This window comes from Anopheles coustani, chromosome 3 (assembly GCF_943734705.1).
Source record: "Anopheles coustani chromosome 3, idAnoCousDA_361_x.2, whole genome shotgun sequence".
In the NCBI taxonomy this organism is placed as follows: Eukaryota; Metazoa; Arthropoda; class Insecta; order Diptera; family Culicidae; genus Anopheles; species Anopheles coustani.
The window spans coordinates 36,328,596-36,355,000 of record NC_071288.1 but is presented as its reverse complement, the minus strand read 5'-3'; the positions used below and the strand labels follow the sequence as shown (position 1 = coordinate 36,355,000).

The following is a 26,405-nucleotide window of genomic DNA, read 5'->3' as shown; positions in this document are numbered from 1 at the left end:
GAAGTATGAAAATTTTGGAAAATACTGGTGAAATAAAAACTAGTGTAAAATAATTCATTCTCGATACAAGACACGATGGAGACGCCTGGTGCTTCACTCCAACGAAACAGTTGCGACGAATGGACGATTGTTCGGTTGATTATTTAGTACACTCTCCATTATGATTTGCCATTGGTATGTATTTTTTTATTTTACAATTTTATATACTTCCAATTCGTGATCCGGACAGTTTGGAGTCATCAATATTTCAATTTCGCCCGGGAGATTCAATATTTTTACATCGTCCTCCTATTGATCTGTCAATTCGCGTGAGCCATTTGAGGACTGGCGTACAGTATCTAGTTATAAAACTTTCCCAATGTACTGATTAAACGAAACAAATAATTTAAATTTAAACTTTCCAATGAAAACGCGTGCAAACCAAAACAATCACACACTTATTTTAACGATTATTACTTAGTAAATTTTTACAAGTTATGCTTAACTCTTGTCTATCTACGAAATTGGTATAAATCAAATTTTTATTCCCGAATCATTGCAACTGTTCTGAGTAATGTAAACTTTTTTGAAATTTGTTGAGCATTACAAAAAGACATTATTTTACGTTTCTAGTTGACGCAAATTCGCTGTACATTTAACGAAAAAGATAGTTAGCTATTTATTTTAGTTCCACTTTTCGGTTTTATGCATGTTGAACCTTCGTAATTAAACGTGCTATCCTCTATTATTTCCTCTTCCACACAGTGACGGTAACGGTAGCATGAGGAAAGGAGCTTCGCAATCCAGTTTGAATGAGCTCAATCAAAGCTTGAAGATGAGCTTACCCCGGCCGAAGAGTGGCGAATTCCGAGCCCTGTTCGAGGGTTGAACCGCCGCTCGCGCAAGCGCATGCTAATGCCCAAAGCCCTACCAAGGTGGTCGACCCGCTGTGGCAACGCTGTGGCCTTGTGGCGTGCCGGACTCATGATCGCGCCGATGATGACGGTGATCATCCGCGGTGACCATGAGGACACAACACATAAACACACACACACACACAAACACGGCCGGTGAAGAGGAGGACGGGGCAGCCGGTGTGGATCAAGTTAAGCAATGAAATAATGGCATCTACTCCTGTTTTGTTTTTGTTCTTGTTAGTCAATAAGTTAGTCGAGCGAAGTCTACAAGGACCGCCACAGCACACCGATACACGCACACACACACACACACACACGTACATACACACACGCCAATATATACATTCAAACAACAACAATCAAAAACACTGACACTCAAACACACAATCAAACGATCAGACGATAGAGAGGGAGGAAAATATTTTCCACCCTCTGACTTTTTGTAGCAAAATCTCGTTTGTGTTAAGTTTTCGTTTTCGAGAAAAAGCTTTTAGGTGGAATCTGATCTGAGTATATATATATAGATATATACATATACATACATATACAAAATACAAACACACATGAATAACGATATATTAATATATAAGTAAAAAGAAAAACCGTAGGACAACGCAACAATCCTTCTTTCCATCCCTCTCTTTGAGTTGTGTTTCTTCGTTTCCGGTAACGCTACGAGGGCGAAGCAACCGCTAGTAGAAAAATTAACATGGAGCAAATCAAGCATATTATTAGAAAAACAAAAAAAAAACTGACAAACATGAAAAGCAGCAAACCTTAATTTCCAGCACTCTGCGGTAGCAACTCAGGATAAGCACAAACTTGTGAACATTCTTCTACGTAGTAGGGTTTGCTTAAAAGGGAACGAAAATAGGAAGGAAGGAAAAACTGTAAAGCGTAAGGACGGTGGCGTGTGGCCTAGGCGACAGGTGTACAAGGCAGGGAGGTTGTGCTTGGTAGCCACGGTGCGCAACTGAGTGTGCGTGGTGGTGGAACTTGAAATGTGGCAAAGGTATGGTAAGCTTTCTATAAGGAATCACGTGCTCTACCCGGCGCACACTTAGGGGTGGCCGCGTGCGCCTACGACCACATTGGAACGTTAGAACAATACCAGGAGAAGAGACAGAGAGAGAGAAAGTTAGAAAGAGAGTCTTTATTTATCTTAGGAAGCGTGAAGAAGTGACGCAATCGGTGAAGAAATGGAGAGACAGTCAGGAGGCCTTAGGCGCAGGAATAACGTATTCATAAGTAGTAGACGTTAACATTTCACTTCCGAGCATACGCAGCTCGCACATACACAAACACACACACACACACACATACTAACATAAAACACACACACATGCAGCGAGACAGGACGGGCAAGGGACAACAGGTAACAATACACTTTAGGAATGCAATTAGCGGTGCCAATACCGAACCCAGCCCCCGTTCGGCCCGCGGCAGGGTGGTACGGTGTGCGGTGCCCCTCCCAAAACCCGTAAAACGACCGGTGGACCTTGCGGAGTGGGCCCACACGACCCCCTGTGGGGGTTGGGGGTGGGAAATGGTATTTGTGGCCCGATTCAACGGGAATGGGGGGAGGGTCAATTGGGGGAATAAAAGAGGAGGAAAAAAAATACAGAAAACCACAAATATAAAAAAAAACCGGTGGCAAAACGGGTAGTGTGTAACAGTGAACGAGTTTAGCTGCGTCAACGGAGAGAACGGTAGGCACAAACGAATTATAGAAAATCAAAACATAACAAAAAAGAACAAACAAACAAACAAACAAACAAACAAACTAATGAAAAAGCAAACTAATAAAAAAAGGAAATGAAAAAATACAAACAATTTCGAAATGTAAAAGTAAAGAGTGGCAAACCAGAAGCAAATGGACAAAGCGAGAATCATGGGCCGGTGAAGACCGGCGAAGTGTATAGAATGTACTATTGAGTGGCAGAAAGAAATCGGAACGGAAAAGTCGCCCTATTGGTTTTTGTTCTTTTTTCTCGGGGCAAAGCAAGCCACGGCATCGTAAAACAGTAGCTCATCCTTAGGAGGGAGAAGAACAACTAGGAAGAAGAAAAAAGCATACACATACACACAGAAATTAGTAGATACCTGAACCAAACCGGAAGGGACACGATATTCGGGGCTGGGGCGATATATTTAGTTGTTGCGTTCTTCATTTATGTGTCGCGTCTTATTCGAATTTTTCCCCCAAATATTCAGTACCCGCTCGGTGACGCAGTAGGCGGGGACGGGGGACGCGCGTGTGTAGTAGTGGCAAGTGAGTAATACTTTCTTTCCAAGTAGAAACAAACAAACAAACAAAAAATGCAGCGTTCTGTTTGCAGTGATAAGCGGCTCTCTCTCTCTCTTTAGACGAAACGAAAACAAAAAACCTAAGCTAAAATGTTAACCTGCTACACACGGCACGGTTCCCGGCAGCCGGGCAGCTTTTCGTGCACTCTCGCAAAAAGGGGAAAAAGCCGGCAAGAGGCAGTAAACCGGTATCAGCAATTCGCAGGGGATTTTAGTGGAAAACAGTGATGATAACAACCTACACCAACAGCAAAAAACCAATAGCTACGAATCAGATGGAAGACAAACAAAAACAAACTGATAAATAAAACAATTAACAACAAAACTCAATTCTGTACAAGGAACCACTGACAGCCGCAAGCAGCAAACAACAAACAACTCACAAAAGAGCGTTGTAGATATAGTTGATCGTCGTTTCATGATAGTTTATTCAGCATTACTGATAGATTAGCCGGCTTACACTACTAAAAAAAGTGATTGTGAATAAAAACCTAGAATGAACAAACGCATAACGGCGCTTCGGTGTTTGATTCAGCGCGTGCTCGATGACACGGGGCGGTAATTTTTCTTGAGTTTTTATATTCATATTTTGTTCTTTTGCCAATTTCCATCATTTTATGAAAGATAAAAAAATTGAATCCAACTTGATTTGACAAAAAATCTTTCAAACTTTTAATACTCTTTACGATGTGTATAATTTCGTGATTTTTTGTTTTGAGATTATGTCGTACTTTTTACTGTTGCTAAATTGTTTCAATTCGAAAATTCAAAGTTTTTTCAGGTTGAATCCAGAATGTTTGAATTGGGGGATACATAATTCACGAAAGATTACCTGGAAATTTATGATTATTTGGCGAATCATAAATATTTGATCAGGTGATGGAGTGAAATCAAAGGAACCTTTGAATAGGAAGCAACTAAAAGATGATTAATATAGCGACTTTAGTGGAACATAAACGTGCGTAACTTTCATTTCCAATTCACATACATTTCGTCGAAAGATTAAAAGTGATGACAATAATAGACAGATTTAGTTTTTCAAATGCTCATAAATAAAATGTTCTAATAAAGTTTTCTTTAGTTTTTCCCAAGATCAATGGAAAATAGGTCGCAGCATATCATGTAACGAGCCAAAAACTGTGGGACAATAGTAGACAGTTGGGTAAAACTGCAAATTTGGTATGTTTCAACAAATGAGCAAGGAATTGAGGCGTTTGGAATATGTTCTGGAAGAAGGCTGTGCATGAGGCACATCAACACACGTATTTTCACAAATCATGGTGACCAAAAGGATCCATATCCCATGACTTCACACAGAAGATAAGTTTCTATGCGCGAGACCATGGACACTATGATCTAGAATTTCCAATTACCTATTTCGCGAAGATTTTTGCGAAGATCTCCCCGAAGTATGCAAGTACGTTTGTAAACAATTTTTAAACCAACTGTCACAACAATGGCGGAGAAGAAAATAGTTTGAATTGATGTTGGTTTTTCCCTACGATAAAGTTTTTCTTTTCACACCAACATATGGATAAAACGATGACGGCAGGCAGTTCTGTAGCTGCCGAACCAACTGTATGAACCCAACTATGCACAGCACTTTTATAACTCTTTTTGTAGTTTGGTTAAGTTTTTTATTCGTTTGGATTTAGTGCATAATAGTATAAATCCGTATTTTAATACAAAAAAACAGCCTGACGCTTTTCATTTTATATCATTTTTATTTTGCTTTTAGTTGCGCAATCGGTTAAACAGATACAAATTGTGTTATAAATATATAAAATATTATGAAATATTGTATTACCGACGACAGCAAGGCGTATCTTCCACTCTCCACTCCCTCCCTAGCTGCGGTGTCGAGCGGAGCGAAGATCCTCTCCCCTTGTGCCCCCTCGCCGATGGTTACTGATTCGATCAAGGATCGCGCCTCGTCATCGCGCCAGCGTCGTTGTTCGGTGCGTGGTCGCGGTCGTTGTTGGATGTCCTTTAATTATCTGTTGTTTGCTTGCTCCCGGATTTTCCATCATCGTTCTTTTGCCGTAATGCTAGGGGTGCGCGGTTACGCGGCTCTTCATATTCTTAAACGCTATATTCCACCGTTTCCAAGTAGTACCATATCCAGAGTTCACGTACGTTTGCGAAGGCCAATAGTGATTCGCATGCCGATGCGTAAACAGGCCTATTCCCATTTGCGTTCCTATCTCTTTCGACTGTCCGTTCCCGTTTCCAGTTCCGTTTCTCTCTGTGCGTCCGTTCGTCCCTCTGTATCTCTCTCGGCATTTATGCGCGTGCAGTAAGCAGTCCACTGTTGCCAACAGGGCGGGGTCAGTCGACCTTCCGAAATGTGATTAAATGTTGGGGTGATCAAGGTTTTCACCAGTGGCGGCAGAATTCCGGATTGCATGGATTCAAAAGTTTACCCTTTTAGAGTTTGCTACTTTACTATACTGATGATTATTTATTAACATCTACTACTATGGGATTTTGCGGGGTTAAAATATTCGGTTATTTCGAATGGTAGCGCGGCTAGGGTTGGGTTATTTTCTTTTTTTTTTACCTATTTTCTTGTCGTTTTTATCTTGCCATATCAATTATGCTAACCAATCATTGGCTAAGCTCATAGAGAGAGAAAGAGAGAGAGAGGGTGAGAGATATGGAAGGAGAAAGACAACTCTGAGAGTTTGCAGTCGACAAACGCCGAACATAGCGTGTAAGACGCAATCGGAACCAACTAAACTGTATGAGGAAACAAACGGAAAACAGGGATACAAAAAGAAACTCAAAAATACATTAACCAATACACAAGGCCATACAGGATTGCGAGAGCGGAAGAAACACGGTTGCCGCCCCTACGAGGAAGAAAATGGTCTGTTTTCGTTGTCTAGATGGGAGGAGGGTTTAAAAGCCCACTTTAGCTTGCTTCGATTCTACTTTGCCAACCATAATTTATGTTTGTCCCTCGACGTCGCGGATTCTTGCTAACAGTCTTCCCATTTGTTTGCTATTGTTTAGGCGTTTGCTTCCTTGCCAACTTTTTACTTTGATTTCTTTTTGGTATCACGCCACACCAACCGAACGCTCCAATATTTTCGCTCCAACCACATTCCTTCGTGTTCGCCCGACCAACAACATAGCCAAACTAAATCAGCAAAATCATTCAAAAAGCCTTCGGACGCGTCCTCCTGTGTTTGCGCCGAGCTGAGTTGTCCTGTTCCGTTGTGTTTTCCTATTTTTTTTCCAAAAACGCAAACGTGGCGGAAACGATTCAGATTCAAATCGCATTACATATCCGAAAAATAATAATAATTACTAATAATCATGCTTGGCATAAAAAAGATACATTTCTATCGCTATAAGTATAGGCTAAATATTAACGAAGGCGTTTCTAATGGACTTTCTTCCCGCGCGTAGCCCCTGCCCGCTCCTTCGTCGTTCGACTTTGTTCGTAGACAATCTTCATTTCTTCTTCCTTTGCCAGTTCTCTGTTGTGCCTTTCGCCTGTTGATCATCCCCTCTGCCATAATCAAGGTATATGATCACTTAAAAATGTGTATGTGCCCGAAATATGAATGACTTGTTCTTTTGTTTTGCTTTCACCGGAAAACTGGTGGTGTGCTACTATGAAAAGATTATTTAATATAATTAATGTTTTCTTCCATCCCTGTGCCGTTGAATGTATGTAGTTTTTCCTTTTCAATGCTATGATATATGCTTGTGACCTAGACTTAGACGAATATGTGTATGCCCTTGTTTTAGATGAGAGTTCGAGTAGTCAATGTTTTGTTTCGGTTGGCGATTCCGTTATGTGCTTGGCCAGAGGTGGTGGAGGTGTTGCCATTGTTGCCTCGATCTGCCACACGCGAAACGGTTTGCAAACAGTAGGAATATGCTGTGTTTTTCGTTCAACAACAAAAAAATAAATGAGACCGGTAGGCTTTTAGTGACATCACATTGCTTGCGGAATAGGCACGAGCAATTGGTCAGCAGCAGGTTGGGGCGATGGTGGTTCCACCATCGCCTGTTCGTTTTCATGGGCGCTACCGTTGGTTTCGATGGTCGTGGTCGGGGTCGGTGTCGTGCTCGTGTTTGTTTTAGCCAGTTCTTCCTCCGGTTTCTTCGCAGATACAGCAACCTTCTTCGCACCAGGGTTTGGCGAGGTAGCGGTCGGCTTCTTGGCGACACCGTTCTGCTGCACCTTCCGGACAGCCGGCGAGGTGGCCGTCGTTTTCGGCGCTAGCGAGGTGCGCGTCGTGGTCGACGGTTTGTTGCCACTGGTAGCCGTCTTGGTTGCGGCAGCCGGTTTGGTGTCCAGCGGTTTCTTAGCGGCGAGTGTGCTCGCAGGCTTTGATGCCGCCGTGCCGGTTCCGGTGGTTCTGGTAACTCCAGTTCGTGACGCGGTGCTGCTAGTGGTGGTGGAACTCATTTTCGTTGTTTTCGTCACCCCATCCGTCGTTGTGGTACCGTTGGTAATCTGCGATGCGAAAGTAATAGCAGAATTAGAATACCATTAAACTTTAACATTCCACGAAACAAAAAACATCCTATCTTGTATCGATTTATTAGATAAATATGTTGTAATATTCACTTTAAAAAACTTCTTGACTTTAACTTTTCTAAAGCGATCGAAAATGTTAGCAAAATAAATTCAAACAGTTCAACAGGTCATAATTATGCTTCTTAATCAAATTTTAGCTTTCTTTAAAAATATTGTTTCTTATATTACAGCGCTTTACTTAACCACAGCCAAATATAGCCGCATGCCTGAATCATCAAACGATGATCAACCGGACTTACAGCTTGGGACACCAAACAGGTTCAAAAGACAATTTGTAGCTTTCTAAGATAGTAGTAGGCTACGAATTATCTACTAAATCCGTTTGGTATTCCAGGCTGTAAGTTGGACCGTTAAAAATCAAGTGCATAACAGCATCCAAGTACACTGCTGAATTGTGTGTGATGCTATTATTCTTGCTAAGCATAGATTTTGAAATGCTCCATTTTTTTCTTTGTAAAATATGGTTAGTTTCGAAATGACTGAGATTATTGGGAAATGTTAACTTGCTAACTTGCTACCAGCTGAACTGATTCGTTGCTTTGTTCTACCTCATCTTTAACGCCCTTCTTCGTTTGTAAAAGGGGTGCAAACACGTCCGTTGATGGTCTTATTTTTGCTACAGAACATGCTAAACAAAGTTGAAAATAGGATAAATTCTAGTGTTGTGCTTAATGAATCTTTTGGCGAGATTCATTCATATGAATCTTTTACCTAAGATTCATTCAGATGGATTCATGAATCTTTGCGGATTCGAATATTCAAAGCTTAATGAATTTTTCGAAACCTTAATGAATCTTCATGAATCTTTCATGGTTCTGTCATAAATCTCCCCGATTCTGTCATAGGCGTGGACAATGAGACCAAAAAAAAAAAAAAAAACAAGGTGGTCCCTCAACCGACTTTTGGTTGGTGACTTTACATCATTTGGTGTGTCTTTGGGATTCATGAATCTCGCGGCGAAAGATTCATGAATCCCTTATAAGGCAGAGATTCATTCAGATTCATGAATCTGAATCCGATTTACACAACTCTAATAAATTCCTTTCCTCGTTAGATTTCCAAACGAAAGATAATATTGTTTTCCCGTGATGATTTTAAATTTCAAAATACCCAACATCTTTCGAACGTTTTGGAAGAAAAGTTATTAAAAAGAAACACCCCACTCGGTAGGAATCTCAACGTTATCAAAGATTCATTTCACTAACAAATCTTTACGCACCTTTGTTGCAACGGTTCGCTTGGCTGCAGTGGTAGTGGTGGCGCTGGCCGGCTTTGAAGGAACTGATGAGGTCGAGATGGCGCTCGAGGGCCGCGAGGTGACGGTACGCGTCGTTGTCCCGGTGGTCGATGCACGGGAGCTCGGTTTAGCAGCGGTGGTTGTGCCAGTAGCAGCCGGTTTGGGAGCGGCAGTTCTGTAACGCCCGAGAGAAGAAAGAATGTATCCACGTGACGGTGGAGCAAGTAAAACCACAGAAATTTCTAATTCCCTTACCTGGTAGTTGAACTTGCACTGGCCGGCTTCGTTGTGCTCGACGGTCCAGTAGCAGCGGCCTTCGTTCTGGCAGCCGCCACGGATGAGGCGGCAGTCGTAGTCTTGGTGGTTGCAGTCTTTGCGGCTTCTGTGGCCGGTTTCTTTGCAGCCAGCGGTGCCTTGGTAGTGGTGCTCGCTGGACGTGCTTCCTTCACTCCGTTGGTCGTTGCGCCTGTGGGAGGTTTCGCTGTGGTGGTAGTGGTGCTGGGAACCTTCTTAGCGGCAGGTACAGTTGGTTTTCGACTAGCGGCCGGGGCCGCTGCACCGCCTCCGACACGAGATGCTGCCGGAGCACTCTTAGCAGCAACGTCCTTGGACGATTTAGTGGCGGTGGCCGTAGTTGGTCCCGCTTTCTTGGCGGTTACCGCCGCCGATGATGCCTTTGGTTTGGCAGCGGTCTTGCTGACTGCGGTCGCAGTAGCAGCGACTGCAGCCGCGGCAACCGCAGCAGTTGCTACGGCAACTCCGGCAGCAGCCGATTCGACGACTGCTTTGTTATCTTCGGTTAATTTCTCACTTTCCTTGGGCTGTTCCTCGGGGACTGGCTGTTCTGGTTCGATCGTTTGCTGCTCCTTGTGTGGTTCAGCAACCAGTTCGCTTGCGACACTGGCCGGTACGGTCTCTGAAACAACCTCGGGAGATGGTTCCGGATCAGAAGGCACCTGGGAGGCTTCCTGAGTGGTAAGAACTAACGGTTCCGGATCGTAAACTGACGCTTCCAGGAGAGTTTCCTGCTGAACTTGCTTCGGTTCCTCATCAGTTTCCATCGGTACCGTTTCTTCTGTGGTTGGTGTCGGTTGGCTCAAACCGAACATATCGAAGGCAGCCGTCTGTGCAGGATACGCATGGGCCGCCACCGAATCGCCAGCGGCTTTGTCCATATTTTCCAACTCTCCGTTGTAAGGATCAGCCAAATCTGACGGTTTTTCAAGGAACTCATATTCGTCCACCGTTTCTTTCTGCTCGACATACTGTTCCTCCTTAGCGCTGTAGGCTTCCGGTTCCATTAGATCGGGGCTCTGCTCTTCCTGTCCAAACAACGCTGCCTGAACCGGCTCAGCTTGTTGCGGAGTGATCAGTGCCTCCTGTTGTTCCTCATCATCGCCGAGCGGTAGATCCTGCACCTTGTTCAAAAGTTCGAGCTCCTCTGACGGAGCGTTATCCGATACGCCAAATGGGTCTGGATCAGACTTTACAGTCGAAAGCAAATCAACTTCTTCCGGTTGTAGCACTTCTCCACCATTGATCAAATCGAACCCATTTCCAGGCAGCATTGTTTGATCGTCCAGCTGGTTGAAGGGATTTGGTGACAACGGGGACGGCTGATCACCACCACCACCACCCACGGTTGTCTCGAATTCGTGTGGTCTTTTATCCATTTCCGTCTGGAATTCGCGCTCCGCTGGCAAATCAAGATCCTCCATCGAGGGCGCGGTCCCCTTGCGTGGGCTTTGTGCTACGATTGCATCTTCACGCAGTTTGAAGCTTTCGTGCTCCAGCATACGCGTCGGTGCAAACACGTTGGGCGGTTCTTCGCTGGTGGGCGAAACGACTGGCACAAATTCCTTCGCCTCCGGGTTCAACTGCCAGCCCAAGTCGCCCGCCGCACCCTGTTGCATCAAGTCGCCGCCTGCCGCATCGGCTTGGAACATCGTTTTCTCTTCTGCTTCGTAGAGATGCTTTTCGCGCAGTTCCTCGGTACCGGTCGGGCTAAGGGTGTCGTCCAGGCGGGAGCCAAACATATCCTTGTCTGCACTGAAATCCTGCTGCTGTTGCGCCTGGAACGCTTCGACAGGAGACACCGGTGTGTCGGGAGACACTGGTTGCTCAGCAACCGATCCACCGTACATGCTAGCTTCCATATTCACACTATCGCTTGGAACGGGAGGAGCGGCACTAGAATCTTCTTCAGTTATTACGCTTGTATCACACAGCGGTTCGATCGCAGTTGGCTGGGGAACGTCCTGAATTAAAAAGTAGAACAAAGTAAAGCATTAAATAGTGGAATGCAACAGACCCACAGAGAGCACACAATAAAAAAAAACTATTTAACGATCATACAAACACGCGCACACACACACTCACGACCAAAATCACAAGGCAACATAAAAATTTCACACTTTCACTTCAAACACCCAAAGAAAGCAACAACTAGAAGTCATTCCGGCGTACCTCGTTCAAATCGTCGTTTAGCAAATTGACAACTTCCTTAGCTTCACCACCATCGATGATGACATCATCAACTTCTTTCGTGCTGTCCGACACGGTCGATTCCGTGTTGTCGCCAAGAATATCCACGGGCGTTTCACTGGTATTCGGCTCTACTGCTGTTGCGTCGAATTGTTCGCCCTCGCGTTCTTGTTCTTGATACAGCTCCTCCACCACAGGCTTCTCTTCCTGTTGCTCCTGCTCTTCTTGCTCGTCCGCCGGATCACCGTAGTGGTGTTGTTCTATTTCGTGCGTTTCGTCTTGCTCGATTTGCCTTTCCACCGGTAGATCTTCTTCCGCGATGAAGGCGTTGCTATTACCGTGTTCTACTGTTTCTTCACGCGATGTGCTCTCCTGCGGCTTTTCTTCAGATTGTGGCTGCTCTAGTTGATGCTGTTCCTGTTGCTGCTGCTGCTGCTGCTGCTTATTCACCTTCACGTAGTCCCATTCGTCTTCTTCGGATTCTTCGCAGCAACCGGCATCATCATCCTGTTTGACGTGCTGATCTGACACTGCGGGAGCGACAGCGCGAGAGAGGGAGATAGAAAGTGAAAGAGAGACATAGAATAGCGTGAACTTTAACGATGCAATGCGAACAAAATGACGGCAAGACATTACGATTTCTCTCTCCTGTCCGGTATCTGAACTTTTCTGCACTTGCTATTTGATAAAGGCACAGTAGGACAAGAGATTACAAACTGCACATAACACCAAAACGTTTACTTTGCGGTAGTGAGATAAAACAATCGACAACGAAACGTTAAAACATTCACAACACGCCAGACAAACTTAGCGTACGAAACTGTGACTCATCGAGCAACGCTGCATGAGCGAAAGAGTTGACGATGCGTTACGGACGTCTTGCATCTCGCTCACGTCATGCAAATATCTCGCCTTTCTGCCGTAATGCCCGCCTGTCATCGTTAAACGTCATCGACTCAGAACGTTTGGATCCACAAGGCTTGAGAAAAATACAGTACAGAAGAACGTCGATTATCTGGGGTGCTCGAGACTGGTCGGTCTCTGGATAATCGAATACCACGGAAAATCGTATAAAAAGTTAAACAAGCTTAATTGGGCTCGTAGTTGCTCTAAGAACATTTTTTATCATTTTCGAAGTCGTTGGAACTGAAACTGTGTTAAACCCACGGATAATCCGGCCCCCAATAACCGACGTCCGACAGTAGAACTGCGTGTCTCTGATGACTTTATAACTAAACGCGTTTTTACCACAACAAAAATTATTATAAAAAAAACTAAAAATAGGGAATTCGATGAACTCATTAACTTATTATAACAATTCTTTTTTTTTTTTTAATTTTTAAACGGCACAAACAACTAAAGATGTTGATCATAAATGATTGGCAATTACTGTTGGAGATTCATTTGATTAGAATGAATCCGAAGTGATAATTGTGGTATAAAACGCCCATCATAATAAATTATGTTCGTGTTATACGATATCTTATCCCAACAAGGTTTCAAACCAATCCAAATAACAGGTTAGCACCAGAATAATAATCTTTTAATCTACTTATCGGTACTTACCATTGGCGATATCACTATCAAAGGCTTTTTCATGATGCAGGTCTTCCTTCTCCACGCCGTCGCCATCACCTTCGAACTCCGAATGCTTCTCCTCCATCAGCTGACCATCGTCGTCATCTTCGTCTTGTTCGTGATTCAGCGCACTGCCGGGAACCGTCTGTTCGATCAGCTGTCGCCGGATTGCATCCGAAATGCCGAACGAGTCGAGCTGATCGATCAGTTTGTTGTCCACTATCGAGTCGGCATCCAGCAAATCGCTCACGATCGGTTCGTCAATCGATTTCAACGGGGCCAGCTCATTTTCATTAAGTTCAGCCTTCAGGGTCGGAACCTCATCTTCCTGCTCAACCGAGCCGATTAAATCACCGGTTTCGGTGGGGGCATCGAAATGGAGTTGCTCGCCCGCGGTACCATTGACGTTTGGTGATTCGGGTTCAGCCTGCTCTTCGGACAAGTCGACAGGGTCGGCACTGACACTCGATGCCTCCTCCTCGACCTCATTGTTGGCATTCTTCAGTCCATTTAAAAAATCCAAATCCAACCTCATTTTTTCGGGATTCACTACTTCTGCAATTATATCTTTGGAAGGTAATTCGAAAGCTACGGGAATTCCATCAACATCTGTCTCTGGCCCAAATTCACCTTCCGGAAGGAACCTTTCCGGCACCGGTTCGTCACAAGGCGAGTCACAGTCATTTTTTGATTGCAACAGTGCGCTGTCCATGGACATGAAGTTCTGTATGTCGGCAAACGCTTTCTGATCTTCCAGGTAAATAGGATCTTTCTACGGAAAGAATTTAAATATAACAAAAGAAAATGTAAATTATGCTGCTCGCAAATACATTTGTTGCTTGTACTTTACCTCTGCCAAAAAGCCGTTATTTTCAGCCCCGTTAATATCCATTTTTCGCTTTTCTAGGATTCCTGCCTTAGCCTCTAACTCCTCTATCCAAGGCGTCTGCTTTATAATAGTCTGCGGGTCCTTCAGGAACAAAATAATCACTGAGATATTGTCCTGGGTTTTTGGTTTGGCGTAGTCTATTAATAAATCTGTGATTTTTTGTAGGTTATCTGTGAAATAGAGAAAATAAACAAATTAATTGTGTGTTTTACAACAAAACTTTTTGTAAAACTAATACTTATTGGAAATGATCGAAACTGTTTATAAATAAATAAATCAATGCATCACTGTTTAAAGGCAGAATAATACTCTGTGAAAGTAAAGAAATAAACTCATTTGGGAAGTACGTTGGCTTCTTCTGACAGTCATTTTCTTTTCACAACAGAAGCTTGCGATCATCGCAAATATTCGTAACCTTAAAAATTATAATAGAAAGGCTATGCAAACAATAAATTTCGGCCGTCATCGGCATCGTAGGAAGGTAGGAATGAAGAAAACTTGAGATCGTACATTTGGCTGAAGTGACGAACTTAGGTAAATTTGCATTGCATGACATCATGCACCAACCCCAATGATTCCACCTCTTGGCCATGCTTAGGCGCAAGAGTTTCTAACATGTTTAGCTTGTGTTGTGTTAGTTCTGCTTCTTTTTTTCATTTTTTTGACGACTGCACAAAAGTGACACTAATGGGTTTGCAATGAAATAAAACAAGGCACACCTCTCCAAACCTGTCAATCATCCCAGAGGCCATAAGTCATTCTTTTGGACCAATCGATCGACCTAAAAATAAACAAATCGTCGACGTTTTCTTTTGTCTATGTGATCCTTAAACCGACAGAATGTAGTTTAAGACAAGCAACCGTTTTAGGAGAAAACATGTTAATGCTGGGTTAATAAGATGGGATTGTCCGCGAATGAGATCATATCGAATAGAGTATCAAATAGAAGAAAAAAAACAGGCCATGCCACTGGTTGCAAGTGTTAACGACCTGTTCGCTCCAGCATTCCCTAGGGTGTTCAAACACGCGGCCACGGATTTCTAGGAACATGTCCTTAATTTTATACCGTCAACTCACGCAAAACACTATTGCTTATCCTAGCGTGACGACGGCTACCTCTCGCATGCATAGTTTTATGTGTCCGTATATTCCTTTTTTCCCCCACTTTTGTATGTATTTTAAAACCTTACACAGGAGTTTGAGTCATACCGAATGAATTATAACTTTGTATGAACTCAAATGGAATCTTTTTAAAGCTGTGACAGCAAAAATTAGCTCTCGAAGAGTGTTTTGCGGCACGAAAAGTGTTATGGATCACTTTACTGACCGATGACTACATCCTCTCAAAGGTTGTGCAAAGACCATCGCATGATGTCACTTAAACCTTTGCCGGCCTCCTCTCCGCAGACAGATGGGAAAAATGTAGACGGAGAAAATTCATTCCACTCCACTGACGACACCGAGATTATCTTGAACCAGCATGATTCACAAATTACAATCCAACAAAAGCGTTGCACATGAGGTGGGACGGCACTGTTTGAAAATATGTCCGTTCTCCTTTCGCTACGGCGGAATAACGATCGAATCGATTTAATCGCAAGACCTTGTATCTAAACCGCAAAGGGTGCGATAACCGTCTTTAATTATTTTCAAATTTCAGTATCGCCTTATCAAACGGGGTTTGTTTTGTTTCGTGGTATGATTCATGTCACAGGGGGTTGTATATATTTTTCAATACAAACATAAAAGGCACGCGAATGACGACGAAGTTGTTATATCAATTTATTAAATTTATTCTCGCTCCCCCTGAAAAGTGTTCTAACGCGGGCAACCAAATGTTTGATTTCGAGTTTCACTATATACACACTATCTTTTTTCTATGACTTTTTGCTTTTGCTACCCACTTTCTCCCGGCACTTTTATCGTACGGTAGTTCTTTCGCCCCGTTATACGCCAGCAATTATTTCTATGTGTCGAATATTTAAATAACGTCCATTCTTGTGCGCACTATCATCAAAGGGCCTGCCGTATGCAAAAGAGCCGAACATACATATGAAAGGCGAAAAAAGAAAGTTTCGCCATCGCTGCCGGAGGGGAAAAATACATCTAACCCCCCGCATAAGGTCTGTAGATATTGTAGATAGAACGCACGGACACGGACATGCACCAACCGATGCTCCGATGCTCGGATTTTGCGTCACGTACGCCGCACGGCTGGTGTGTTTGTTGAGGTGGTGGCATTCCGACAACGCAGTCAGTCATCACCCTATAGTTTACCGGTCCGGTGGCGTGTAGTTTTCGTCTTCCTTTTCAGACGCCCTAGGTACAAAATTAGCATCCGCCCGGAGTACATCTATTCCTGGACCAAATACCGCACCGGCATACTAGACCGGCAAACACTGGCACTGGCCGATTGGGTGCATGCGAAAGGGGGAAAAATTAATAGCGAAAACCCAACAGAAATCAGCATTCATTTTCATTTTTAGAAAATCGATTACTCGGCGCAACGAACCGGGTGTACCCGTTGGAGGGTAAAACGAGCTGGTAAATAGTTTCAATGGCAATTTCTTTCTCCCCGATCGTCCAGCTGATTGCTTCACAAAAAGGCTAGTTGACTGTCGAAGATCTTTAGCTTGAGTTGTTAATGCTCCATAAACCTTCATTTCTATCCCATGGACAACCAAAGTTGGTCAATCAACTCGTTTCGACCCAAACCAAATCTTGATAGATGGTCGAAGATAAGATCATAGATCTACGATCAAGCGGGATTAAACAATTTTATTAACAACATTTAAAAGAAAATAATCAACAACTTGGTTTCATATGATGCTAAATAATTAGTGTTGTTTGAGTGTTTGAGAAAAAAGATGTCGTTTGGGATAGGAGTTGTTGTAGTGCAGCTTTCCTAAAGCACTGATAGAGTCGTTAGAAGCAATTCTCCCAACACAAACGATTAGTCCTACCCGACCCGATTGCTTTCAAGAAAACAAATTTACACACAAGTGCACCAAGTGCCGAAAGCAAGAAATGCCAGCGACATGCCACCGGGAATGCTATTTTCGGAAGAACGAACTAGCGGTGATTCACGGGTGCGCAACTAACGGCCGATTGCACACGCACACTATGAGAGGATCGGGGAGGGGGAGAGGGGGCCTTCACAAAATGGCAGTGATCTTCAGCAGCAACCGGGAGCCCTTGACCGCGACGACCGCGGAAGATACACGCGGGAGAAGGCAGAGGATCGACGGTGAACCGGAAGCGTGCTGATGTGCTGCCGGTTCCATCCCCTACACCCGGGCGCCACTGGCACGTTGGCCGGAAATGGTGGCCGAATGTGCGGTTTCCCCGCCCGCTCGTCCCGCAGATAAATTTAGAAAGAAGACGTGTTCACAACTAATGAGTGAGAGCGGCTTTAGACAGAAAGGCGGCGGCGGCGGCGGTGACGGCGCCCCACACACTGGCTGCGGAAATGCGGAAAACAAAACGGGCTGACCGCGAACCTTGGAGAAATCCCCGAGCAGGGTGCGGGGAGGGTGGGAAGATGGAAAAAAGGCTATCCGACATGCTTCACCAGAGCAGAGAGAGAGGCGCGAGCAAAAAACAAAAGAAAAAAAAACCAGAGCAAAGGAAAACAAAACGCCACACGAAGAAGTAGGGGAAAAAAACAAACACCCCGATGGAAAAGCTTCTCCACTGAAGGAAAAGCGCAAAAATTTCATCCTCCACAGCTCACTGGAGAAAGTTTCACCCGAAAATTTCCCGGCCCCGAGAGAGCTTGCCGCTTTCCTCCGCAGCTGCTGGCCCGAATCGGTGGCACGGCGCGAAGGCCCCATTTTCCACGATACCATTTTCCGCGCCCGCCCGACAACCGACACCTTCTTCCCCGGAGCCTTATCCATCTCTCTATCTCTCTGCTCGATGCTGCCCGAAAAACTTTCAACCAAACCGCCTCTCTCTTTCCCTGCACGGCTTCTTCTCGGTAGAGCTCGTTTCGGAGCATTGCCCACACAAACACACACACTCACACGCGATCATACCGAGTCCAACTGTACCGTACCACCATCACGTCAGCAAAACCGTTTGAATCATAATTGGAACTTGGCCGCCTGAACGAACCGAACGGATGAACGCAGATCGGCCGGTAGAGTGGCATCAATTTGATGCTGCTACCGGGCGCGGGGGGCTGGCGAACCGCTGCGACGACGGAACCCCGTCAAGGTTAGCGGCGGAGGAGGGGAAAAGGGGGAAGGAAGGGGGAGGCGTGCACCGGCTGCGGGAAAGTCGAGATGATCGTGGCCGATCGCGTGGATTGAGGTTGGACTGGAATGGTGTGTGGCCGGTCGGCCTGGCGATGATTTGTTTCTCTATTTATTCTTTTCCCGCTTCACTTCACCTTTTGCTTGTTGTGATTTCTTTTCTGATCATTTTTCGTTACTTCATCTTTTCCAGGCTTTTCTTCATTTTTTTTTTGTAGTTGGCTCTCCCCGAGTTTTCTCGTTTCTTCTACGATTTTCCCTGCTGTTCCTTTCCCATTTTTCTGTTGATGGAATTTTTCTCCTTTTCCTAACGCGGCTCAATCTCTGTGTTTTTCTATGTTTTCGTTTTTTCGGCATTCGCAATGGTCAACCTTTTAGTTGAATGTTTGCCATTATTGGACATGTTCAAGTTGCATCTTTTGCCGTCCAATTTATCCCGCCTCTACGTTTTAGTTTTTCCATGTCACTGCGCCCTCGTAACGCTTCCCTACTGAGTCGAGAATCCTTCTCTTAACGTGTCTCTCTTAACAATTTGTCGTACAGTCATTAGGATGAAAATCGACGACAGATACACATACACACACTCCTGACTGTTTACAGTTTCCAGCAACACGAAATTCCATCGACCTTTCGTTCCTCACTACCCGCGGAAAAAAAACCCCACCATTTGGACCGTTATTAATGCATTTTGCAAACCGCGTATCCAAACACCACCGACTCAAACCGAACTCTGCTGGTGGCGATGGAAACCGCTAGAAGAAATGGTGGTCGAAAATGATCTCATTGCTGCCTGCTCGTTGATGTGCTATGCCGCGAAACGATACAACGCGTATTTTTATTATTATTGCGTTCACATCGTTATTATTGTTATTGTCATGAAGCGCAAATGCAAAAGGAAACAAAAAGTAAATAAAAAAAAAGCAACAAGTGACCAGAGTCTACTAGAGTTCGTTGGACATCACACACTGGACGGCGTGGCGCAAGCATGACGTGTCCATTGTTTTGGCCACCATCACCATTTCGCCATTTCGGTTGGACTCAAACACACGGAGTGATGATTTATGCAAACTAAAAGGCGTACACAGCTTGCGCACACTGGCGTTTTCCCCTTTTTGGAATTGATTTTTCTTTCATGGTCACATGCAAGTTTACAACGTTTATTCTTTTTAAATTAAATTTGATTCAAAATCACTTTAGGCCTACAAATAAGTTGTTGACATTTGACAAAAGTTCGATAGGAAAGACCAATATTTAAATTTAATTGAATGCTTCAAGACTATCAAGTAACTTTCATAAGATTTGTACCCTTCTATTTCGTTTTTTTTTTTATTTTTGTAAAAAACAATCATGGAATGTGGCGAGCTAAATGAACGCTATTTGCAAAAACCGTTGGGACCAAAAGGTTACCACGTGTTTTACTTACTACTTCCAATTTCTTAAACAATGGACCATTATTTTGAACGCAATCAATTCGTCTAAAGTGGCCATAACAACCAGAATATGAGACTAGAGACGCATCAGCAGTTCTTCAACACGACACCTTCCGCTGCATCACCGTTGTGGATGAAAAAAATTTGGATTGATTCATTCTTCAGCTCAAATCACGAGATATGTGCCTTATGCGTTGATCAAAACTAAAAAGATATGGTTTCCAATTGAAAAGACCATGAAATGAAAACATTTGTTCGTCGTCTGAACATAAAATTTCAGTTCGATCAAAGAAACTAATCATGGCCAGTTATATTTGATTTTATTAAATTTTCATTAAATGTTTCACTTGCCAAGATATCATAGAACGATGATAAAAGTGGGTTGGAAAATTCTCAATAATGTAGAAATAAAATTAAATGGGGTCGATCATTAAACCAACATAAAAAGGTAAGTTCAAATTCAATGATCAATACACACTATTTTATCCAATAACTCCATTAGAAGCTTATTCATAGTACAATTCTCTTTGCGACTCATACGACGAATGAAATGAAATTGAGGAAATTCTTTCCAATCCCAAATATTTTTATGCAGGATGACTAGCTTCCCCAAAAGCAATACACGTCAATAAATGTGTATGTCTTTATATATATATCTCCCCACGTAAACCTCACACGAATGTGTAAGACGGTAAATGGCAAACGCGACAAACATGAGAAGCAATAAAACAGGCAGGACATAAAACCAACACCCGGGAAGATGAGCAAATCCCCACCCACTCCGCGGCAGCCGAGTCGAGAATTTAGATTTCCCAATAACTTTTGCATCTTTTGCAATTCTTGCCCCCCACCTCCCGGTCCCCCCAACCGGTGTGATTCCACTTCCGAACATTTCCTACCCGGCCAGACATTCTCTGGATGATCTCATCGGCCAAGGGGCGCTCCCCGGTGTAGGAGAGTGTGCTACACTCAAAGACACACACACATGCCCGGATGGAGAGGAACCTATACGTGCGAGTCGCGCTAATCACCCATCCCATCCCGGTGTCCGAAAGCGAACAAACACCATCCGGGACAAAAAACAGGGACGTCGTCGCATTTGCGCACAATCGCGTCCCAGCAGCTGAGGAACCTCACAAACAGTCTGGCGTTATGAGAAGAGATATGGCCGAAATGCAACATGAACCGTCGTCGCTCTCCCCACATCTGATCGACGGTACGCACATCTGGTTTTCCTGACCTGCGACAACTACACGCAGAGCTCCAATGTATGTTTTGGGTGGCGGGGGGGCTATCTACGTCCGGCGATAAGAATGATGGCGATTATTCCATCGTTCCATCGCGGGAGGTTTGACAAACAAAATCACGTGTCCATGTGCATCTTTTCCATGGTTCCCCGCGTAAGCAATCAGACACGAACGCTGCACAAACAAAATCAAATTTTCCGGGGTGGGCTTGGGGGGGAAAATGCATTTTCCATCGTGCCACTCTCGTGTTGGGTTCAATGACATTCGGTAGGCGATTGAAGCAACGAAGGACTTTGTTCAAACAATATCCTCATATCCTCTGAGAGCGAACGACAGAGAGAGAGAGAGCGAAAGAGAGATCCAAAAGGAGGAAAATAGGAGAACGAAAAGCAATTATGTTGCGCTGATGCAACAATGCACAGCTTCTCTTCGCAGAAGATCACGCCACCATGGAGGCTGTATGGTGCAAATAAAAAAAAAGAAAACTTGCCATCGCCAGTCCGAGCATTTCCTTCAACAACTTCATCATCTTCAGTGCTACTGTCTATTGTGGTAGCTCCGTTTTAGCAGATTGAGGATGACAAATAGCTGGTTTTTCCTCACAAATCGGTGGGAGATAATTCCATGTGTTTGCCGGTACACAGATGCTACTACTTTTCCATTCACCAGATTTGTGTTTGTGCTGTGCAGGGGGGACATTCGCTCCTTTTAATTTTCCCAATGCCAAGCGCATCTGCTGCACATTGGAAAGAAAATATGGACAAAAATGTCATTGTGGATGCTTCGGCACGGTGGGCTAAAGAAAACTTCCAGCTGCCGGTGCTGGCTGGTTGTGGTGGGCTTTTTACGTGTGCCAACACCCCCTCCTTCCCCCATGTTTCGAACTGCAGCCCACCCAGAGCGAGGCATCAACACTTGATGCAACCGGAGTTTACCGCAACTCGTAGACATCTGAAGAAATGCATATGAGTGGCAGTAGCGATCTAATGTTTCTTGCTTCGAAGTGTACTTAGCCGGACCGGGTTGGTTTGTGCAAAGCAACAGAGAACAACGGTGATGAAAACAAGATGGACCAATCTCGACGAAAATCCACTTTTCGCGTCATCCCCCCCCTGCAACCAGCAACGATTATTGTTCATTTGTTTGTTCACGCTCGTTGTGGTTGCGGTTGTACAAGACTTTGCACAAAATTACAAACACACCTACTACAATGAGAAGCTCCTCGCCGTTCCTCCCATCAGGACCTCGTCGCCCTGTAAGGAGGTAACGATTAAAACATTTGTTGCAGCGTGCCATCGCAACGCGCTGTGCCATTTGCAATGCCTCCCGGTAAAAAAAAACGATCAAAAGTGGCGAAGTGGAAAATGGATGATGTTGGAACTCCGCCCCGTCGGATCCTTCCTCTCACCTCCATTGCTTCTACCAACCCAAGTTGCAGAACGGATGCAGAGCGGGGAGGAAAAGTGCCTCTTGGAACAAAGGAAATGAAAACTGAAATCACCTCATATCTGTGGCAAACAAAACTCAAAAAAAACCTACCGTACCCCCGGCAGAACGGGGGAGAAAGTCGAGTGGAAAACTTACCACCCCAATGTGGATCGACTGGATCGTCGGATTATTTTGTCCGTTTGTCGGTCGTTCGATTATTGAACAAGAGGAGAAAAAACCACCAAACGTCCACACCCACCCCCACACACACACACGCAAACATACACCAAGAGGGAAGGCGGGAGGACATGCACATGCGTTTGGATGGAGAAATTTCTTCCCTCACAAAGGCGACCACCTACCGCGAGGCGCCACTTTCTTGCACCACCAAACAACAAAGTTGCAATAATGCAATGCAAAAAAGAAAGACACGCACGCACGCACAACTACACACACCCACACACACGTACAAAAAGCAATTGAAAATTGGAAAAATTGATCGTAATAACAACACACCGTGGCGCGGCAATAGTAACAATTATGGTCGGATTGAACACACTTAATTCGGGCAGTACAGGGCGTGTGTGTGTGTATGTGTTTTTTTTCATCAGTCGATTTTTCGCATTTCTTTTCCTAGTTGTGTTTAGTTTTTCACTCGCGGATTTAATTTTCTTTTTTTTTCTATTTGTGCGGGCGGCTTTGCAATTAATTTACTTCGCTTCGCTATTCGGTGTGCTATTTTTGCTCAAAATTTTTCACGTTTTCATTTCTCCAGCTCACGCACGCACCACCACTGGGTTTTTATCCTTGTGTTCAGTATTTTTGATAAATTTTGGCTTTATTTAGAAATGTTTTCTGAAAGTTCGTTACAGGCACCTTCCTCACTTGCAAACAAAATAAATTTTAAGTAATTAAAGCGAAAGCAGTTTAAGTTAAGGTAATAAAAAAGAAAAACCAGAAAACAATTTCAGGATTCATCTTCTAATGATTCGTCAACGAACTATTTTTCGAACACCGAATGCACACACGTCTTTTGCAACAACATCGTCTAGCCGTTCACTACAAATGGCCACATAGGGTATAATCTAACGAGGAAAATTATGCGCTTGTTCGTTTGCGATTACTTTTTTTTTTACGTCCAAGGATTTCAAAACTTGGAACACAATGCGCACAAACATAACACAATCAGTACCTCACTGGTCGAAAGTCGAAAAAATATAACGAAGAAACTCATGATATTCGAACCCCATTTAAACAAGGAACAGCACAACAAGTCCTTCCGTCACAATGAAACATTACACTGCCACCACAACCACACACGCACACATAAACCTACACACAAACACCCCCGAGATAGGGTTCCGATAAGGTCGGCACAGTCACTGAATGAAGTTACGGGTTTGTGGGGTGCACCGAAACAACCCCTCAACTCAACAAATCAACCAGCCCAATTAAAGGGCCCCGCAATTGGGGGCAAGTTTTTAGTCCGGCGTGAACCGACGACCGGGATCGGGATTAATACGGAGTTAGACACGCAGCCGGAGAAAAAGAAACATAAATTTAACCTCAAACGTAAACGGGCCAACCTCAAAAGCCGAAAAGCTTCGCACGATCTAATATTGGATGATTATTTTCTTGGGGGGTGGGGATTTTTGGGTAACTTTATTTAGCTAAGTACACTTTTGCAAAATTAATACAAACACCTACATCAGAAAAACGCCAGCAAACAACCGCTACCAGCCAGCAGGCCCAGGGGAGGGATGGGATGACGGTATACGTGACGTAGAATAAGTAAAACCGCACACACTTCAGACACACCACTTGGAATTTGTTTCAAATTTTTCGCACGGAAACAATTTCCCCAACCGCTGCTGCTCCTGTGTATCTCCGGCGGGTTCCGGAACTAGTTGTTGTTTTAATTTAGGTTTCCTATTTTTCCCTTTATCTTGCACGCTGTGGTTACTTAGCAAAACGTTATTTTAAACGAATAAATAGCGCTCCTAGTGGGTAAGAGAAAGATTGCACACATACGATTCAACACGCACACACCCACCGGGCGTCCGGGGTTAGTTTGAACGCGCGGTCAAAAGCTAGCGAACTGCACAGCACGGCACTCGAAGACCAACTGAGCCGGAGTGGCGTTCCGTTCCGACGTGGAACCGCGTGGAACCCGTGCGTGCGGGGCCTTCGGTGTGGTGGGCGGGAGGGCGCGAGGACCGCGAATTGGGCAGGAGCGAGAGTGGAACGAGAGAAAGAGCGAGAGAGAGAGACACAGCGATCTCAGAAGAAGAGAAGGGAACACACACCGCGCCGCACCGGAGATGTTTGCGGCCACGCGGAAAAGGGCACGCGACGGGCCCGTTGTGCGGAGGGAAAGTGTGAATGGAAAAGCAATCGAAACCTAGCCCCGGGGGGGAAGGAGGGAGTGGTGGTGCACGCGGTGGGACCAACCCGTGGGGGCCGTTTTCTGCGAGCGAGCGGATCTCGTCGGACGGATTGCAAACTCTTCTGCAGGATCGAATTTTCCTTTTACCACGGAGCGCTGCACGGCATCCAGCCACAGTGAGCTCGATTTTCTTTCTCCAAAATGTTCGTCGATTTCCGGAGAAAAGAAAGCCGGCTTTTCGGGGGATGGGGATGTGTGGTTGCGCTTTTTTTTTTTTTTTTTGAAAAAAATGCTTCAGAAATTCCGGAATTCGACTAGGAAGAAAGGTGTCCCGAATACGTCCAATGGCTTCGTCATGTCTACCGGGAGATCACCCGTGGTCTGCAGCCGGTCTGTGTGTGTTCAATTTTCCCCTAGTTTTTCCCGTCCGTCGGCAAGGACGACGACGATCGGGTGGTAATGCCTGTCTCGTCGAAGGGGAAAAAAACACATGTACACCAGATTCCCCGGAGGAAAACATCGACGGTCCGTCCAAAGAGGACTCTCGTGTCGCTTAAACGCACAGGTGCAGAAGGGAAAATAGAGTGAGAAAGCTAGAAATAGAGCAAGAGTGAGAGCGAACCGGTGCAGCAAAAAGGGAGTGTGAGAGGGACAGAAAATGCTTTGAATTGTAACAAAGGGATTTGGGATTGCATCGAGGGTTGGATTGCATCGCTACGCACACCAGCAAATGCAGACTGCATCTCGTTATGCTGCTCCGGAGAGGTACTCACACCGGTCGAAGTGCCATAAAGTAAGGGCGCACCGACGGGAAATAATTGACTCGAGGGGGTTTAATTGGATATTTTTCCGAAGTTTTCCTTTGAACCCCTTTGGCGAGCTGCACAATATTGCACCGAGGAAATGGTTCATTGGAGCACACACGCTCTTTAAAGTTCAAGAACTAAGTGCATCCTTTGTTCTGGCATAGGTATAAAATGCCACCCATTCCCGAATTTGCAATTCATTATTCATTATTCAGCGAACTTTGCTGCCAAAAACCTGTCTTACGAATAGCTCCTAGAAGTTATTGATTTATTCTCTTTAAAGCTATTATTTATTTGATGAATGTTGTTAAGACTTAGCTAAGATCTTATATTCCTTTACCTCGGTTTGGTTTGGTTGGATTTGAACTGAACTTATTTTGTTTTCTCCACTTCCAAACATTACAGAAAAATTGATCTGGTATTTTTGGAGATTTCATTATAGTTCATAAAGCTATGAAATTTTCAATAATGCAAAAAATGTACATTTTTTTGACAACAAGCGCGGTTGATGCAACAAGGAAAGATACAATGTTCATAAATTAGACAAAACTACTGTTTTTTTATCCGATAAGACAAATCTTATCACGAAAATTGATTCGAACTTAACATTCCTTTACTTTTAACTTCATGTCATGGATCATGTTTTTCTCATCTGCATAACGACCATACAAGCGACCATAGCGAGCGTGTATAGGAAAGCAAGCCAATGATCGTTATTATTGACTAAGGTTAAACGGAACCTTAAGTCAGCGGAGAAGACAAGGAATCACTTATAAAAAATTTGAAAATGCTTCGCAATAGTGCCACAAAAAAAAACCCCGAAACGAACCTTTAAGAAACCCTAAAAATTCATCACATGGGGCAAAAAAACACCCAACATTGCATGACTTCCAGCTTCGCCCA

General features: G+C 44.3%; 2 protein-coding genes across 2 annotated transcripts in view; one reads left to right on the top strand and one right to left on the bottom strand.

Annotated features, from left to right (window-relative positions):
- LOC131271586 (uncharacterized) overlaps positions 1-3,794 on the top strand; it is a 31,926-nt gene extending 28,132 nt beyond the window's left edge. Inside the window, exon 19 of the mRNA XM_058273070.1 lies at positions 745-3,794. Coding sequence (XP_058129053.1) covers positions 745-868 — 124 coding nt within the window. The 3' untranslated portion in view covers positions 869-3,794. The remainder of the gene's footprint in view (positions 1-744) is intronic.
- Positions 3,795-5,675: 1,881 nt separating this feature from the next.
- Positions 5,676-26,405, bottom strand: part of LOC131260094 (titin-like) — a 45,200-nt gene continuing 24,470 nt past the window's right edge. Inside the window, exons 7-12 of the mRNA XM_058261761.1 lie at positions 13,911-14,119; positions 13,049-13,832; positions 11,465-12,006; positions 9,254-11,256; positions 8,981-9,173; positions 5,676-7,677 (exon numbers count right to left, since the gene is read on the bottom strand). Of these exons, the coding sequence (XP_058117744.1) occupies positions 7,153-7,677; positions 8,981-9,173; positions 9,254-11,256; positions 11,465-12,006; positions 13,049-13,832; positions 13,911-14,119 (4,256 nt within the window). The 3' untranslated portion in view covers positions 5,676-7,152. The remainder of the gene's footprint in view (positions 7,678-8,980; positions 9,174-9,253; positions 11,257-11,464; positions 12,007-13,048; positions 13,833-13,910; positions 14,120-26,405) is intronic.